The 20,154-nt window shown below is 36.1% G+C and overlaps 1 protein-coding gene across 1 annotated transcript; it reads right to left on the reverse strand.

Moving 5' to 3' along the window:
- Positions 1-15,753: 15,753 nt before the first annotated feature.
- LOC127119587 (protein NRT1/ PTR FAMILY 2.13) lies at positions 15,754-19,547 on the reverse strand. Its single transcript, XM_051049846.1, has 4 exons — positions 19,242-19,547; positions 18,770-18,987; positions 17,128-17,702; positions 15,754-16,747 (listed from the first exon to the last, which is right to left on the reverse strand). The coding sequence occupies exons 1-4, from the start codon at positions 19,375-19,377 to the stop codon at positions 15,850-15,852; spliced, it is 1,827 nt and encodes a 608-aa protein (XP_050905803.1). The 5' UTR covers positions 19,378-19,547; the 3' UTR covers positions 15,754-15,849.
- Positions 19,548-20,154: the final 607 nt, after the last annotated feature.

The following is a 20,154-nucleotide window of genomic DNA, read 5'->3' on the forward strand; positions in this document are numbered from 1 at the left end:
ATCCCAAGGGAGGGAAAGGAAACGCTCGTAGTAAACCTGAAAAAGGAAAGGACAAGACAGGGTCTCGCAACCAAATCTTGGGTTCGGGAGTCGGTTATGCGAAGGGAAGGTATTAGCACCCCTACGCATCCGTAGTACTCTACGGGATCCACTTTTGTAGTTTTTGTCTAAAGGGTGTGGGTTTACCTAACGTGTTTATTTACTAAAAAGGTTAAGAGAAATGACTCGCGCGGATGTCGCATCCACTGCATACGTATCTCATATGAATATGAGAATCAGAGTCTTCGTAGCTCGGCTGACCTATGAGTTGGGGGGATGTGTGCTCGCTAAGACATCGCGTCTTATGCCTACGTATCTCATCTGGAATGAGAATCAGAGCAAGCCGTAGTTCGGCTAACTACGGGGTTATGGATTGGGTTTTGGACGAACAACGTTACTACGCAATCTACCGGATGCTCGACCTTTGGAGACTTACTCGCCTGTAGTAGAAGGAGTAAACGTGTTGCTTTGGGTTTTAGGGTTTGGGATGCTCGAGGGCAAAAAGGCAGTCCTTGACGAAGGAACCGCGCTACCTGCAGGGATATGAATACAAAACACAAAACATGTATCTCAAAGTAAAATGCCACTAAGGGGCTCAAACATTGCCTCCTATCGAGGTCTTCCAGCTAAGAAAGCGATAAAGTATGAGAAAGGGAAAAAATTACCACACGGATAAAGATCCGAAGCTATAGCAGTTAAAGGGGCAAGAAACCCTGAAATGTCTCCAGCTGGACCGTCAAAGGAAATCAGTCAACACGAATAATCAGAATAAAACTCCAGGGGGTATCCCACAAATAAAGTGGGAAACCACGCGAGTGTCTCTGCGAAAGCCATGTGAGCCCTCACAAAACTCGACAAAGGGTTAGAGCAGCAGGATGAAATCAAGAGAAAACAATGCCATGGAAACACAAGACAGGTTAGAATAAACAAAATAGGGTAACCCAGAGTTGCCCCTAAATCAAAATGTAACCACATGAATAATTCCATCAAAATTCACAAAAGGCTCACAAAAAGGTATCAAATTCACCCATAATACCTCATACATTTAGAGCATTCAAATAAAAGGCATAAAGATGATGGATATAGGGCAAACCTGATTGGAGAGCTTGATTGAGTTGCGCCCGTGAGGTTTACAAGTTGAGTTCCTTTCAGGGTTTGGAGGTTGCTCTGAACTCTGTTAGTTCTTCTCTCACTATCTTTTTCCTCGGGGTTTTGCTTCTCTTCCTTCTTTCTCCAGTGAATCTCCCAGTGTAACTCCAAGTGTGTTTTCCTCTACTGAAACTTCAGTATTTATAGACTGATTTTCGTGGGTAATGGGCTCAAATGAGGGAGACCCAAGTCTAAAATAATTTGTTATATTTTATTTATTTTATTTATTTATTTATTTAATTAATTAATTAATTTTTATTTTTTTTTCGTTTTTATTTTTTTTTCGTTTTTTTTTTTTTCCAGGAAAAATGAAGGGTAAATTTTGGGGTATTACAATATGAAAGAAAGGCTCAGTAGCTAGCGGCTTTGAGAAAATGTCCGCTAGTTGATTTTTAGTGTCAACATGTTGAAATACAACATCACCTTTCTCTACATGGTCCCGAAGAAAATGGTGTCGAATTTCGATATGTTTGGTGCGAGAATGCAACACAGGATTTTTGGTAAGATTAATGGCATTTGTATTGCCACAGAAAATGGGAATACGTTCGAGTTTGAGATTAAAATCCAATAGTTGTTGCTTAACCCATAGGATTTGAGCACAACAACTACCGGTGGCAACGTATTCCGCTTCGGCGGTTGACAAAGCAACTGAAACTTGTTTCTTGCTATGCCAACTGACCCAGGAATTTGAAAATAAGTGACAAGTACCACTAGTGCTTTTCCTATCCGATTTGCAACCGGCAAAATCGGAATCGAAGAAACCTACGAATGAGCAATCATTACCTTTGGAATACCATAGTCCATACTTCGGAGTACCGGATAGGTATCGAAGTATTCGTTTGACAGCTTTTAGATGGGATTCCTTGGGACATGATTGGTATCTTGCGTACATACACACACTAAACATAATGTCGGGATGAGAAGCCGTAAGATAGAGAAGTGATCCAATCATACCTCTATAACTTTTTACCTCTACGTCCTTACCGTTTTCATCTTTATTCAAGTTTGCACATGTTGGCATGGGGGTGTCAATGGCCTTGGCTTTTGCCATGTCAAATCTCTTGATAAGGTCCAAACATTACTTTGTTTGACTCACGAATGTTCCTTCATTGAGTTGTTTAATTTTCAAACCGAGAAAGTATGTGAGCTCCCCCATCATACTCGTCTCGAATTCACCCTGCATAAGATCCGAAAACTCTCTCACGAGATTCATGTTAGTAGACCCAAATATAATATCGTCAACATAAATTTGTACTAATATCAAGTGCTTTCCTTGATGTTTAATAAAGAGAGTTGTGTCAACCTTTCCTCTTGAGTAACCTTGATCAAGTAAAAATTTACTTAGTCGCTCATACCAAGCTCTAGGAGCTTGTTTGAGACCATATAAAGCCCTTTTTAGTTTGTAAACATGATCGGGATACTCATGAGATTCAAAACCCGGAGGTTGGGCGATGTAGACATCTTCATTTATGTTACCATTAAGGAACGCACTCTTAACATCCATTTGAAATAGTTTAAAGTCTTTCGCACAAGCGAAGGCTAGGAGAAGGCGTATAGCCTCGAGTCGGGCAACCGGCGCATAAGTTTCCTCATAGTCAATGCCTTCCTCTTGGTTATACCCTTGCGCGACTAAACGCGCCTTGTTACAGGTATTACCCCGTTTTCGTCCAACTTGTTCCTAAACACCCATCGGGTGCCGATTACTCGATGACCTCGCGGAGGAGGGACAAGGTCCCAAACCTCATTTCTAGTGAACTGATTTAGTTCCTCCTGCATTGACAAAAACCAGTGTTCATCGAGTAGGGCTTCTTTAGGGTTTTTAGGTTCCATTTGTGAAACAAAAGCGAAGTGATAACAGAAATTACTTAGCTTCGATCGAGTTGTAACACCCTTTGAGATATCTCCGAGAATGTTGTCAATTGGATGGTCTTTGGGAGACTTCCAAGCTTGAGGGAGATCATCGTTTGAAGGCGGATAAGCTACCTCGGTTTCCTCATGGTGTACATCTTTATCCTCCTCAACTTTGACTTTGTCGGGTTGATCAATCCCCGGCTCGCCACCCTTGAGTATGTCTTCCGTAGATGTACCTGCACCATGAACAACACTACCTCTTCCGACGTTTCTCGGATAGGATTCGTCAAAAGTAACATGTACAGACTCTTCCACAACAAGTAATCGTTTGTTATATATTCTATATGCTTTACTCGATTGAGAGTATCCGAGGAAGATACCTTCGTCGGCCTTGGAATCGAATTTGCCCAAGTTTTCCTTTCCATTATTTAATACAAAACATTTGCAACCGAAAACATGTAAGTGAGAAACATTTGGCTTTCGCCCTTTTAAAAGCTCATACGGTGTTTTATTTAGAATGGGGCGAATGAGCACCCTATTCAAAACATAACACGCCGTACTAATGGCGTCGACCCAAAAATATTTCGGTAAACCACTTTCGTTAATCATTGTTCTTCCCAATTCTTCCAAAATTCGATTTTTACGCTCCACAACCCCATTTTGTTGAGGAGTACGTGGAGCGGAGAAGTTATGATCGATACCATGGTTACCGCAATATTCTTCAAATAAATGGTTTTCGAACTCACCCCCATGGTCGCTTCTAATTGAAACAATGTTTGTATTTAATTTATTTTGGGAAAGCTTAGCAAACCTTTCAAAGGCGGCGAACGTATCGCTCTTGCTTACTAAAAAGATAGTCCAACAAAATCTAGAAAAATCGTCCACTATTACGAAACCGTAATAATTTCCTCCTAGACTTTTAATCCTAGACGGCCCAAATAAGTCCATATGAAGAAGTTCGAGAGGTCTCGTTGTTGAAACGATATTTTTGGATTTAAATGAGATCCTCGTTTGCTTCCCTTTTTGACAAGCATCACAAAGGTGATTCTTGGTGAACTTTATTTTGGGGAGACCTAGGACTAGATATTTTGAGACTACTTTATTTAGTAAGTCGAAATTAACATGTGCTAAACGCCTATGCCATAACCATGAATCTTCACTCATTGTTACAAGGCATTTGTCACTTGTTAACGATACTTCGTTCAAGTCTAACATATAGACATTATTCACTCGCAGACCATTAAACATACTCTTCTTATCATCATTATGTACAATTTTGCAACAATCTTTTGAAAAAAATACATTGTATCCTTTGTCACATAATTGACTGATGCTAAGTAGATTGTGTTTAAGACCTTCGACAAGCAATACATCAGAAATAGTAGTGGAAGAAGGGTTACCTACACTACCTTTACCTAGTATTGCTCCATGGTTGTTGTCACCATAGGTTACATACCCTTTCTTCTTAGCCACGAAGTCAATGAAGAGTGATATGTCTCCTGACATGTGCCTTGAGCATCCACTATCGAGAACCCATCTTCTCTCGGTGGTCTCGAGGCATTGTACCTATGGAAATACAATTAACACGAGAAGGTACCCAATGGCTTATTGGGTCCTGAATCGTGAGTAACGAAATGATTGCATTTGGGCAGCCATTGATAAATGCCTTTAGGAACTAAGAATCTCCTAAACCTGCATTTAGCAATGGAGTGGCCTTTCTTGCAACAATAAAGACAAGAGAAATTTACATTTTGATTGCCTTTGCTATCTTCATCCTTTATAACATATTTATATTTTTGATATGGATTAACCATACTTTTTCGAAAGTTTGATTTATCGATAGCAAAGGTAATCTTGGGCTCAAGAGCCTTGTCAAGTTTTGCCTTTAGGTTTCTTACTTCACCTTGCCAAATATAACAAGTATCACACCCAAAGTTAATTATCTTATTTCTAAGGTCCTCACAACCTGCTTTTGTGCTTTCTACTATAGAAGCTTTGAGTGCCTCAAGTTTCCTTTCGGATTCTCGAATTTTTTGTTCCAAATGGATAAAAATTTGGTTATTTGAGGCAAGCCTTTTAAAGGCCTCTTTAGCTTCACAGTGTAAAGTATCAAATGTAGCTTGTAATTCATGATGAGACATACTAGAGGATTTTTCATATTTAGCATGTCGTACCTGTTTCTTTTTGTTCTTTTGATGAGCAGAGAGGCATAGGTTTGCATCTTCATCTTCATCACTAGAACTTTCATCATCGGAGGAGTCGCTATCGCTTTCCCAAGCTATGTATGCTCTCCTTGGCTTTGATGATTTTTTGTGTGATTTGGATGATTCCTTTTCCTTTGCCTTCTTGTTCATCAGACAGTCCGGTTTGTAATGACCGGGCTTCCCACAAGTGTAGCACGACCCTCTAGTCTTTTTACCTTTTGAGTCATCATTTTTAGAGTACCTCGATTGTTTCCGGAAGTTTACCAAGTTCTTCTCGGAATGTTGGATGCCGTTCTTTCTCACGTAACGATTGTAACGTTTAACGAACAACCCCATATCTTCGCTCTTGTCCTCTTCTTCTTCGTCGCTTGAGGAATAATCACTTTGCTCTTTTGCTTGAGACTTCGAGGAGGAAGTCTTAAGAGCTATTGATTTCTTTTCACTCACCTTTGTTTTATCCTTCTTTTCTTTCTTTTCGTGTTGTTCTAGGCTCAAGAGTACTTGTTCGTGCTCTTGTAGTTTGCCAAATAATGTTGTCAAGTCTAATACGGTAAGATCATTTACTTCTTTGATGGTGGTCACTTTCGGCTGCCATTCCCTGTTAAGACATCTCAAGATCTTATTAGTAGCAACATCATTGGAAACCGGCCTACCTAATGAATGTAATCGATTGATGAGATGAGTAAATCTCTTTTGCATGTCAGCAATGGTTTCCCCTTGCTCCATGAAAAAAAGATCAAACTCTTGTGTTAGTGTGTTGATTCTTGCCAACTTAACATTGTGCGTCCCCTCATGGGCGATTTATAGTGAATCCCACATGGCCTTAGCAGTAGGACAATGGGATACACGATAGTATTCATCTACACCTAATGAGGAGATTAGGATATTTTTGGCTTTCCAATCATAATTGTATTTTCTTTCATCATCATCGGTCCATTGTGCTTCGGGCTTTGGCACTAATTCATTGTTCTCATTGGTCATGGTTATTTCAATTGGACAATTGAGAATAATGTTCCATATTTTTCTATCTATGGAATTTATGTGCACGCGCATACAGTCTTTCCAATAACTATAATTTTCACCATTGAAAACGGGAGCTCTATTATAAGCCCCTTTAGGTTCGTTAGCCATTTTCTATCAAAGTTATATTTTGAAGCACGAAGTCAACCGGAGCTCCTGATACCACTCGTTAGACTATGGCACGGATCTAGAAGGGGGGGGGGGGTTGAATAGATCCCAATTAAAAATTGAGTCGGCGCTACCAATTAAAAATTGGTTTTGAAAATTGGTTTTAAGTGTGGAAGCGGCCCAGAAAAATATAGTCTAAAACGAACGGTTATTGGAAAACCGGATATGCGTCTAGCCTATGGATTAGTGATGATGTAAAATAAGAATCACTACACTAGTCACACTATCAAGGATTTGTTTCACTAGCTAGGATTCCTAGTTCCAATGATTCAAGGAGCAAACCAAACTAGATACACAACTAAGATAATTTTGGTTTAGGCAAATTATCAAACACTTGGTGTGCAAAAACACTCAAAGTGATATTTATGTTGAGTAAGTGATTCCAATTAATCTAGCACAATATCTTATTGTACTTTGGATTCAAAAACCGAGTTTTAACTTCTTACTCAATTAATATCAAGGTTTGATAAAAGTGCTTATACAAAAATCACTTATTTTTAAGCCAAAACAAATATGCTAAAAGTGCTCAAAACAAATATTTATGTTGAGTAAGTGATTCCAATTAATCTAGCACAATATCTTATTGTACTTTGGATTCAAAAACCGAGTTTTAACTTCTTACTCAATTAATATCAAGGTTTGATAAAAGTGCTTATACAAAAATCACTTATTTTTAAGCCAAAACAAATATGCTAAAAAGTAGAGAAGACAAAGATTGGATGAGGCAGTTCCCCCGTCGTCCTCGCTTCGGGGTACGTCTGCCCTCAATTCTAAAACTAGAATTGAAATTACTTTAATAGATATCACTTGTTGAGTATAACCGTTTATACAAGGATTGACAAGGAAATATACAACAGAATTCTCAAGACGTTGAATGTTGCTTCCACTCCTTGTTCCTTGATTCAAGGTGAATCAAGTCCTTCGATTGTTGTTGATAGACCTCCGATTCCAGCCCCTTTGTTGAATAACCCTCAGTTCTTCAAACCCTCGGCCCGGCTGATCTCAACTACAACAAATCAAACCCGCAATCTTCCCTTCAGTATCACTGAATCTGCTACTAGATTGATGAAGACTTCCTCTTCTCAATCACCTTCGCTCAGCTGAAAATTGATGAAGAAATCGTCCAAAAACCCCCAAAAATCAAACCAGTCTTGGAGGACAAAACCCTAAAGGTTTTATTCAAGAAAAAACCTGTCGCAAGCTTCAACCCGAACCGGATTCCCCAATCTCGGCTTCGAACGTTATCACGTTTAACCAATCACAAAGCGCTTCAAAAATGGTTGTGTGTAGTTGAAGTGTTGTGAGATGTTGAAGATGAAGATGAAGAATCTTGGACACCTATTTCACTTTTTCTTGTTCTTTGTACACTTGAATCATTTTGTCAAATGTTATTTAGATACAAGTAGCTAAACTACTATATATAGTAACAAACCAACCAACCAACTTAACAGCTTTTCAAACACAGTGGGAATTGCTTAAAAACTGTATTTGCACACGAACGGTCGACCATAGCAGGTCTATGCGTCGATGCATAGCCTGCAGTTTTGGACAGTCTGAAAAATACATCAGTATGCGTCGACCATAGGTCGGCGTGCGCTGACCCGTGGTTCATGCGCTGACCCTTGCGGTCGACTCAAGCCTTTTGTGTGCTGACCCGTGGGAAATGCACTATGTTATGCGTCGACCCTACGGTCGACTCAAACCCTGCAAATCTGCAAAAATTCAGATTTTTGTGGTTTTCATGCATTTTGTCATGACCACATTTTATCCACATATGTTGTATGAAATATAACAGTTTAGATGAGCATAGAAAAGGATATGATAGGTGATATGTTGCATTTGTTTTGTAGAGGTGGAATCGACAATGTCGATTCATCCATGGTGGTAATTTGTCATCATCGAAACCTATGATCGTATGTTGTATGACAGTTTGCCCTTACACGTCTTGCGTTAACCGGTTAACCATATGCGTTAACCGGTTAACACTGTTTGAAAATCTTTTAGAAAATAGTATTCCGTCTTGCGTTAACCGGTTAACCATATGCGTTAACCGGTTAACACTGTACGAAAATTTGTTAGAAAGCACAACTCTTGTGCAGTTACAACCCCAATCGCATAACTCTCTGACAACACAACCCTTGTGCCGTCCCTAACCCTGATGCACAAATTTCAGACCGTCAAACACATCTCGATTGTTGATTCAGTATGATTGATCAACATGTCATTGCTTCACCATACTAATATCGGACCAAGAAGCAAACGACCATTGATCGCTCAAAGGAAAACAACCATTGAGTGTTTGAATGAACGAAACAAGAACACTATGTCATATATAATGTATTTTGCATCAGGATTACTTATATCATATATATAACTTGATCGATCTCAATTTAATCTTTGATTCATTCTGTCTTTAATCGTATTAATACAGAAAATAAATAGTTATCAGATTCATGGTTTCGTAAGTGGCTCTGATACCACTGAAGGAGAATGGCGATCCAAAATGCAGCGGATTTTAAAAGTTTCTCCTTTAATGATCCTTACGAATGGGCATGATCAGTGATAGAATCGTTACCTCTTGTGGCGATCACGAACGTTGAACGATGACAACGCCTCTACTCAGTCCACACGAACGGATTCCTTCAATCTCAGTTCTAGCTGTTATGAATGAAGGATTTGAGTGAGAGAGAGAGATACGAAATTCCAAGAGTGATAATGATTCTACCCAAGGGTTCTATTTATAGAACCACTTGTGTGGGCTTTAAGCTAAAAAGGCCACTTAAGTGTATTTTGGCCTATATCTTATAATATGCCCAAAATCACTTAAGCACGTGGTACCTTACCATATTTCGTATTCCTCTTAAGTGAACCGTACCTTACAGTGTTCCTTAGTTACTCTATCTCTCATCAATCCGTCCTTTGTGTGTGACCCTATAGGTTTTCGCGATGTTGACAATTATATTAAATCACGCATTTAGCATAATAAATAGTGAGCGGTATCTAGCAACACATCACTGCTATCCAAGACACGAAAATGTCATGTGATCTGACAAATCCTTCTGTGATAATAATTATGTGTATAATTAACCTTTTGCCCTTATGTATATATTGAACACAAGGCATAGACCGTGTCATCCTTGTCCAGTTCAATATTGGGCCCATAGACATTTATCCTGTTACGCAGGATGGGCAAATTCCATCTAGGTCACTCATGTCCCTTAGCATGCTTCGTGGAGTACCCATCAACTGTCTTTATGGTTATCCAGTTACGGACAATGTTTGATCAGCAATAAAGCACTCGACTCTACATCTAGGGTCCATAGTGGTTTTAGGTCGAAGAGTGGTATACACCATTATCACCATGAGAATAACTTATGACACTTTGCATAACATTCTATATAGTATTCTCATAGCGGGTCAATCTGGTATAAATATTACTTCTAATATTCATACCTATGTTTAAGACTTGATAACTCCTTATCCATGATCCATGAGATGTAATCATCAGTCTATAAACATAATAGTCTTCATGCTTTAATGTTATCCCACTTCACAATAAAGCTCGACTACGGATACTTTAAGAATAGTGTCCTTATGTTTAATGTGATCTCATGATTAAGTCATACTTGATACATTAAATGGACTAGCTATTCTAGGGACTTTATTAAACAAACATAATAAAGAAAAAGCCTTTTATTATTAATAAACAATTCGATACAAGTACCAAAAGTATTGGCCTCTAGGGCTTACACGAACACTACATATGTTGGCAATGCACATCAGTCCAGCAAATGGCCCATCAAAACAACAACATCTTAAAAAATGCATTCCAAAGTCGGAACCACAATATCACAACCATTCAAGCATGAATCATGACTCTTGGTCTATTTCTCTGACTTAGAATTTCATCAGTGACTTACAACCTTTTATTATGAGAATGACATTCATGACACTATCCTAGGGAGACATGTTCTTAAGCCCATTATCCACTTCTTAGCATAGGTCACTTTGCACACACAAGGCTTTCTCTTGGGCTACCTCACAATGAGACCATTTATTTCTCTCATTATTTCCTTGTAAATATCTTTGTACCTCACCATTTCAAAATCAGTAAGCAAATAAACCCTTGATCCAACGTCAAATGGCATTTTCTTAATTGAATTCAAAATACAATAAAAATACAAATAGAGTTGTGGGCCACGAGCTTTAAGTGATGGAGAAGGAGTGAGAATGGAGCTTTCCTACCCTTACTCTGAGTATTTTGGACACAAGATGCTTGACTTATTTGTCTCAAATATTCACCTCTGCTCATAGTCTTTAGTGCAATTCTAATCGAGAGCAATCTATTTTCAAAATCATAAAAACAACATTAACTCATCAAACTTATTTTTGCACCTTTGGGAATCACTCTGAAAAACCTTTTTCAAGGTAAAAAAACCAACAAACAATCATTTTATACTCCGAACTACGGAGCTATGATTCTTCATTTCACGATCATGATACGTAGGCACAAGGGCCACAATCATTGGTGAGCACAATAATAAAAACCAATCACTTCCTCCTTTTCTCCGATAGTAAGTAAGCATTAAGATAGATAAACACCCATTCACGTAGACAACCTAGATGGTTCCCATCAAGTACGATGGATGTGAGGGGTGCTAATATCTTCCCCTCGTATAACCTACTTCCAAATCCTAATATGGCTGCGAGACCAATTTTCTTTTTCTTTAAAGGGTTTTATCGATTATTTTCCCTTTCCTCTTTTTTGAATAAATAAAATCTGGTGGCGAGTCTGTGTTGTAGTCATTTATTGCGTAGCGACATGGATCTAGTCCCCATACCAAGTCAAAAGAACATTATTGGAACAAAATGGGTGTTCAAAAACAAACTAAATGAGCAGGGAGAAGTGGTAAGAAACAAGGCTAGACTTGTAGCTCAAGGCTACAGTCAGTTAGAAGGTATATATTTCTCTATAACCTTTGCACATGTTGCAAGGTTATAAGCAATCAAAGTTCTTCTCTCTTATGCTATTAATCATGATATTATTTATATCAAATGGATGTCAAGAGTGCTTTCTTAAACAGAGTCATTTCTGAAGAGGTGTATGTCAAACAACCTTCTGGGTTTGAAGACTCAGTCCACCCAATTTTTTCTTAAGCTCAAGAAATTACTATATGGACTCAAACAAGCTCCAAGAGCTTGGTATGAGAGATTGAGCAATTTCTTGTTAAAAAATGGTTTTCATAAAGGTCAAGTTGACACTACACTGTTTAGAAAGACTCAGAATAAGGAAATCTTAATTTTTCAAGTTTATGTTGATGACATAATTTTTCGTTCTACTAATGCCTCTCTTTGCAATGAATTTTTATAGACTATGTAGGCTGAGTTTGAAATGAGCATGATGGGAGAACTAAAATTATTTATAGGAATTCAAATCAACCAAAGTAAAAAATGGAACTCATGTTCATCAGTCCAAGTACACAAAGGAGCTTATGAAGAAGTTTAAACTTGAAGACTACAAGATTATGTTAACTCCTATGCATCTAACTTGCTGTCTGAACAAAGAGGAAAGTAGCACCAAGGTGGATCATAAACTATATAGAGGTATGACCAGTTCCTTGCTTTACCTCATAACCTTTAATCCTGATATATTGTTCAGTGTTTGTCTGTGATCAGGATTTCAATCAAATCATAGAGAGGCTCACATAACTGTTGTTAAGAGAATCTTTAGGTATATGAAAGGAACAACAAATCTAGGACTTCTTTATAAAAACCCTCGATTATAAGCTAGTTGGATTCTGTGATATTGAATATGATGGGGAATAGAATTAAGAGAAAATTCACTAGTGGAAACTGTCAATTCATAGGTGAAAACCTAATATCCTGGGCTAGTAAAAGACAAGCCATCATTTCTCTATCTATATCAGAAGAAAAATACATCTCAGATGCAAAATGTAGCACACAACTACTCTGAATGAAATATTAGCCAGAGGGGATTTTTAACCTATCTCTCTGGTGGGGTCTCTCTAGAAGATCCTTGCTAAAGTCTTGGCGGCTAGGCTCTCTGGTGTTATGGATGAACTTATCTCTCTTAACCAGTCACTCTTCCTCAAAGGTAGGTTCCTAGTTGATGGTGTGGTGGTTGTGAATGAGCTATTATATTTAGCCAAGAAGAGTAAAAAACCATGTCTCATTTTAAAGTTGATTTTTAGAAAGTCTATAATTTTGTTAACTTATATTTACTTGACTATATGCTTTCTGAGTTCAGGTTTAATGATAGGTAGATAGGTTGGATTCATGCTTGTGTATTCTTTGGTAACCTTGTTGTCCAGGTTAATGGTTGTACGACCCAAGAAGTTAGCATCCAACGGGGGTTGAAGCAATGGGACCCCCTTGCTCCTTTCCTCTATCTCTTGGTGGTCGAAGGGCTCAATGGCTTATTTCCCAGAGCTATAGAGTTGTAGCTTTTCTTGGGTATTTGTGTGGCTTCTTCTGACTTGGTAGTCTTGCATCTCTAGCCTGTAGATGACACAATTATTTTGGTCGAGACTTCCATTGTTAAACTATGATATATCAAGGCTATTCTACATGGGTTTGAGTTAGCATCAGGTATTAGGGTAAACTTTTCCAAAAGCTCTCTCATTGGGCTAAATATTGATCCTGCCTTTTTAAACCTTGCTTGTGAGTTCCTCCATTGCATGAAGTAATCTCTTCCTTTTAAGTACCTTGGGCTTCCGATAGGGGCCAATCCTCTCCTAGGATCTACATGGGAACTTCTAGTTAACCTCATATCCAGAAGGCTCCCCTTGTGGAAGCATATGTACATGTCACTGGGTGAGAGAGTGATCCTTTTTAATTCTGTTCTTAATGTCATCCTTATCTTCTACCTTTCTTTTTTGAAAATGCTAGTCAAGGTTTAGAAGAAGATTATGAAGATCCAACAGAGGTTCCCTTGAGGAGGGGTAAAAGGGGATTCCAAGATAACCTGGGCTAGGTGTGAAAATTTGTGTAAGCCTAAGAATCCTGGAGGTTCGATGTCCGGGACCTTCAATTGATTAATTTGGATTTCTTGGGGAAGTAGAGGTGGAGGTTTATCATGGGAGCTTCCAAACGTTGGCGTGACATCCTCATTACTAGATATGGAACGACCCTATGTCTTCTATTTTGGGAAGGATAGCCAGGTGCCTACATTCGTCCTCATCCTGGTGGAAAGGAGTTTCACTCTTTAGAGCCAAAATTAACGATCCCTCTATTTGGCTCATGGATAACCTTAGACTAAAAGTTGGATCTGGCCTCCTCACTTTTTTTTGGAAATACATATGGATTGGAAATGCCCCTTTTAGATCTAGATTTTTTAGGCTCTTTTCTATTTCTGATCTGGTTCATCGATCATATGAGAGGTAGGTAGGTGGGAAGCGGAGGCTTGAAATTGAGAGCTTAAGTGGACGAGGGACTTTCTCTTCGATCACAAGCAGATTCTTATTTTAGATCTTCTGTTAGTGATAATGGATTTCTCCCTCTTCTAATAGAGATGAATGAAGGTGGTGTCATTCTAAAGACGAGTCTTATTTTGTGACAACCATCTATTATTTCCTTCAAGCCTGGGAGTTCCCCTCAGGCCGTCAAATCACTTCTGTAGAGGTAGTTCTTCCTTATATATAAAGTAGTTAGCCTCCCTTTATAGTCATTGTCTTCTTCTGGAGCATCTCGTAGGACCAAATCCCCACCAGAGAAAACCTGCTTAAGATGGATGGGTGACCGGGGGGGGGGGGGGGGGGGGGGGGGGGGGGGGGGGGTCCTTATGGACTCTAGGTCATTCTCTTTCCCTTTTTGTTTATCTTTCATTTAGTCTTCTTTCCTTCTCTTTATGACTTGTGACTTTGTGACTACTATTTGGTAAATGATTTTTAGTTGGTTGGGTTTATGTGTAGTTTTACCTAGAGATATCGTGACCATATTCCAGATGTTTCTCCCGCTTAGTGCACCATCTAGGATTATGGGGGCTTCTTGTTGATTTGACACACCGTGATTTGGTCAGTTTGGAAATATCAGGATGATATTGTATTCTCTAGTTCTTTGGCGACAATGAAAGATGGGGAAGATACAGGCATCTTCTTGACTTGGAAATAATATCTTGGTAGGTCTGTGGGCAACTCATGTGCTTTCTCACTTGTCATTAGAACCCTATTCTACTCTTAAGCCAATAGCAATACGAGTGTCTTCAACCTACCATTGGATGTGTTCTTGTTGTGCTTCATCAGATTTGGCTGTTATTGTTGTTGGTCTTGGCTTGGAGAGCTCTAACTTATCTTTTGGAGGTCTTTTTGTTGGTGACTCAGTTTAAATATTTCTTTGTTTTTTGATATTTACTATTCTCGGTTGCTTTGTAATTTTTATTTATTAGATTGAGTTAGATATTTTTGTGTATATATATATATATATATATATATATATATATATATATATATATATATATATATATATATATATATATATATATATATATATATATATATATATATATATATATATATATATATATATATATATATATATATATATATATATATATATATATATATGATATATATATATAATATTATATCCATCGAAGATCATAGTTCTAATTTTTATAACTTAAATTGATATATGATTAAAATTGTATGTACCCTCCATCGAAGATCATAGTTTAAATAACTTTGTATACATATATATATATATATATATATATATATATATATATATATATATATATATATATATATATATATATATATATATATATATATATATATATATATATATATATATATATATATATATAAAGTATGTGTACATACAAAGTTATTTAGAACTCTGATCTTCGATGGAGGGAACATTACAATTTTAATCATATATCAATTTAAGTATATAAAAATTTGGAGAGAGTTGATTATATTAATGTCTATTTGGTTGTATAGCTAGGAGAGTAAAGTCTTGCGAGTCAGTTTTTGATGTTTTGTATGTTAAACTATACAATAAAGTTTTATTTTTCTTTGGGAGGCTCTTTAACTAGAAAGACACAAAGTAGGTTTGACATGGAAACAAAATTAACTTATATTATATCATGCTTACTCACTAAACACATGAATTGATATAATATCTTATAATACTTCAAATGATTGCACCTTATCCCACTACCTCTTACGATTTTTTTTTTAAAAACACTCAAGTGATTTTTCTTTCAATAAAGTAACCTCTATAATTTATTTCCCTTAAAGTTTGTTGATTTCAATATCTCATTAATTAAAATAATGTGAGATTATATTAATTTGCCAAAGACTAGAAGAAACCGATTGATTAACATAACACTATATATTACATAGCTAAAATTATAGCAAAAATATAAGAAAATTTATACATAATTTATTTAGAATCTTCATACTTCTTTTGTATAGTAATCTAGTTCTCCTTTTGTACCTAGCTCCACATCTTGAGTTTGTTTCTCTTGAATATCAACACTTCCCTTATAATGATATCTTTGAGAAACATAAACAAAATAAGCCAAGTTGAAAACTCCAATTCCAGCTAAAAGGTAGTAAAAGTAATCTAATCTTCCAACATTGATATCATTTGTCAACCAATCTGGATGGCTACGTGTTCCAGTGACATTATGAACTGTTATCACCAAAATGCTACTAACATAGTTAGCCAAAGCAAATGAGCAAGAGAACAAAGCATTAGCAATACTTCTCATATGGTCAGGAAATTGTCTATTGAAGAATTCAATTAGTCCAATGATGTTGAATGCTTCACAAAATCCCATCAAGATTAGTTGTGGGAATAGCCACATTACCGACATTGGTGCAATCCCTTGTGGATTTGGATTCGAATTCGCGACATTTCTTCTAATTTTTTCAACATAACCAGCTACGATCATTGCTATGATTGAAAAAGCCATGCCGATTCCGATTCTTTGGAGGAGAGTTATACCACCCTCATGTTTTGTGATTTTTCTTAGGGTTGGTACGCAAACCCGGTCGTAGAACGGGACCCATAAACCTATGATGATGAATGATACGACCCCGAGTGAACCGGCCGGGATTTGGAAATTCGGGCCTAGGTGTCTGTCCATTTTCATGGCTTGCGAAACAATAAATGTTCCTACTTGGGCCATCGCGGTGAAACCGAGGATTCCCGCTGCCCAAATTGGAAATGTTCTTGCTAAACATTTTACCTCTTCTACTTGTTGGATGCTCACAAGATTCCACTGATTTACTATGGTTCCATCTAGGTTTAAATCACCCTCCATTATTAGAGCTCCTTTATCCAAAACCCTAAAATTGAAAGATAAAAATATAAATACCAACTAATATCATATATTAAAGACATAAAATCACATTTCAGATATCCCAACCCTGTAACTACAACTCAGATAATAACAAGATTTTTAAAAAATTTAGATTGTGCTTGAATATCATGAAATAAATGGAACATAATGGAAAGAAGAGGAAAGAAATGGAGTGGAATGAAACTTCCGTTCCATTGTTTCGATATTTTAGAAATTATTCATTCCGCATAAATCAAATAAAATAAAAAATAATGGTAAGTAATAGAAAGAAATGAAATTCATATCCCTTCATTCCTCTCAGATATCTTCAATCGAAATATATTTGCTATTAAAAAACATATTTTAGATATACCGTAGATGTGTTACCTAAATTGGTTAGTTGAAGGTAGCTTTGACAAAATAGCACTCCCAATCAATGGAGGATCATAAAAAATCCCATCCACCACCTTCTCACAAGGAACCTTAACTTTCCTTTTTCTATAAGAAGCAACTAAAACTTGTGCAATACTAGACAAAATGCTTCCTTCCGGCTTCACATGGACATAAATCTTTCTTCCAACAAAGAACAAGATTATGGAACAAAACATACACAAAGTTGGTATAGCAAAACCAAATTTCCAACTAACTGAATCTTGGATATAAACAATCACAGTTTGAGTGATTAATAACACCACAGTAAATGAAGTATAATACCAATTGAAAAAACTATTGATTCCTTTTTTTCCTTCTTCTGTTGTAGGGTCAAACTGGTCAACACCAAAAGGTATGCTACACGGTCTTATACCTGAAGAACCTATGCTTAGAAATATAAGTCCCATGAACAGAAAACCAACGTGAGAATTTGTAGCTTTAACACATTGATTCAATGTTTGTTGTTGAGGTGAACATGATGGAGGATGTAACTGAGGTAACCATGCTGTTAATGTCACAACTGTCATACCCTATTACAACAAAAAAAATAATTATATATATTTATATTTTCAACATTTTTTAATTATTTAAAAAAAATAATGACATTAGAAAAATAAAAAATAAAAAGTGAAAAAAGAGAAATAAAGTACTACAGTACTATAAAACATAAAGATGATGATGCCACATTAGAAAATGGATCTAAGAAAAGATTTATGAGCAATATCTAAGCTGAGTCTGTGAATTCCACTATCTCAATTTTTTTATTATCCTCGTATATTAAAAATCTGAGGATATTGCTACTTTTACTACCTTTTTACTATATTAAATTATTAATTATTACCTTCATGTGGTCCAATATAATTTTTGTACTGTTTTCAAGTCTATTATTATCAATATTGGTGCATTATTGGTGGACAAGGAAGATATGAAAATAACTCATTTCCAATTTTGCATTTATATCACCTCGTCTTTTTCTTATCATAAAATCTGCATCATTTAATGAACCTTGATATTATAATATTTTATCTTGCATGTGAAGTGTATAATCAAATTTAAAATAAAATAATTTTTTAAATATTAATTTCAAATATTTGATAGTTCTATCATACTGTCAAAATTGGCTGCAAATTTAAAATTTTATAAAATTTAAATGGTAGCAACTAAAGTAAAATTTGATATTAAAAAATATCAATATAAACAAAAATCTTGGTAACTAAATATATTATAAAAATACGTTATTTTTTGACATATAATTATCAACTGATTTACCGGTTTAATAATATTTTATTTTAGTTTCTTAAAATATTTATTTTTATTTTTTAAGATAATATATAATTTAATATTATTTTCCATTATCAGTATATAAGGTGGTTTCTTCAACACTAAGAAATGGCCTGCAACTATCTACATATATCTTCTCCGAGTTTCAAGAGTCAATTAAAATTTTCTAAGAAAAAAGAGTCAATTAAAATTATTACTTACAATAATAAATACCATTATTTTTAAAGATAATGAAGCGTTAACACACACTTTAATTATAATCATATTATATTTATATAAAAATATATGGATTAGGATGAAGAAAAAAAATCCTTACCAGTAATGAGAAGAAGGAACCAAAAGCTATAGCTTTGAAGCGACCTGTGTAAGTATCAGAAATGAAGGCTCCAAGTAAAGGGGCAAAGTTGGTAATACCACCCCACATATTAAGAATGTTTGAAGCATGAACTTGGTCCAAATGAAACTCTCTTGTCAAATAAACCATAAAGTTAGCAAATAATCCGAATGCTGCTAATCTCTCAAATGTTTCATTTCCTGGATCATCAACAAAAAAATTTATTTTCAAATGAGTGTGGAAGTAGGAAATATTTCGTTCAAGATTACACCGTAGTTACATGCATAAATTGATCTCGGCCATTGATTTAAATTCGATGGATTCACATTACACAAAGATAATGTTTCACCATTGAATTTTATCTAAATTCAATGGTCGAAATTCTACTTCGTGTAAGTAAAAAATATTTTAAAATAGATAAATAGACAGATAGATAGAAATAGAAATGTCTTACCTAAAATAAAAGGCATGGCCTTCCATCCTCCCGGTTTTTTGTTACCATGTTTTTCAATGTTTTGTTCCTTTTCTTTTGTTGAAGAAGATAAACCATTAGACTCATAATGGTTTGTTTTGTTATTCTCTTCACTCATTTTTTCACAACTATAACTTATACCTTCAAAAAATTTGTGTATTCTCTTCTCTAGGTCAAAAAAAGAAGCTTATATGTTAAGTGTTTGGGTTTTGGTGGTTTGAGCTAAAGAACCAAAGACACTTATTTATAATACAAGAGACAATGATTGAATGGCTGAGGTTTGAAGATAGTGGTAGTAGAAGATAGCTAAATATCAATATGTTTTTATTGGTTTGTTGAATAGTCGAATAGATCCAAAAAAATTTACAGGGATTATTTGAACGTGTTCTATGTCTAGATTACCGACTCATGCACGAGAGACATAAACAAGGATTGCGTGTTCTGTTTGCCATGGTCAGTGGAAACGTGGGGACCATGCATGCACTTGTGTTGTAATTATTCAAATTTTAATTCATTTCATGGAGTTTGTGCATGATAAATCTAATGGCATTAGGTATCTATTTTAGGATCCACTTGTGTGGAATGTGTAGGTTTATGCGTGTAGGTGTTAGTTTGTATTTTAATTCGTATAAAGTAAAATAATATGTATACATTTTTGGGGTTAGTTTTCGTGGGAGGGTAATATGTTCAATCATATGATTATCGATACTTTTTACGAATGCAAAAATAACCTTCCTTTTTAAAACTAACTATTATCAAATAGAGGAGTGGAAGAACGGTAACAATAGGAGAAGCTTTACGAAGAACAATCAATGGGACAATGAGGGCACAAGACGGGGTAGCGGTCACGCGACCGTTAGCACAACATTCTTCTTCACTTTAATAGTAGATTAGG

Source organism: Lathyrus oleraceus, chromosome 2, assembly GCF_024323335.1.
Source record: "Lathyrus oleraceus cultivar Zhongwan6 chromosome 2, CAAS_Psat_ZW6_1.0, whole genome shotgun sequence".
In the NCBI taxonomy this organism is placed as follows: domain Eukaryota; kingdom Viridiplantae; phylum Streptophyta; class Magnoliopsida; order Fabales; family Fabaceae; genus Lathyrus; species Lathyrus oleraceus.

Bases quoted from the DNA above. Each gene is read 5' to 3' on its own strand.
- LOC127119587 (XM_051049846.1), bottom strand. From the start codon at position 19,377: ATGAGTGAAGAGAATAACAAAACAAACCATTATGAGTCTAATGGTTTA. The intron at 17,703-18,769 runs GTAAGGATTTTT...TTGTTGTAATAG, and splicing joins GTTCCTTCTTCTCATTACTG to GGTATGACAGTTGTGACATT. The intron at 16,748-17,127 runs GTAACACATCTA...TTTCAATTTTAG, and splicing joins CCTTCAACTAACCAATTTAG to GGTTTTGGATAAAGGAGCTC.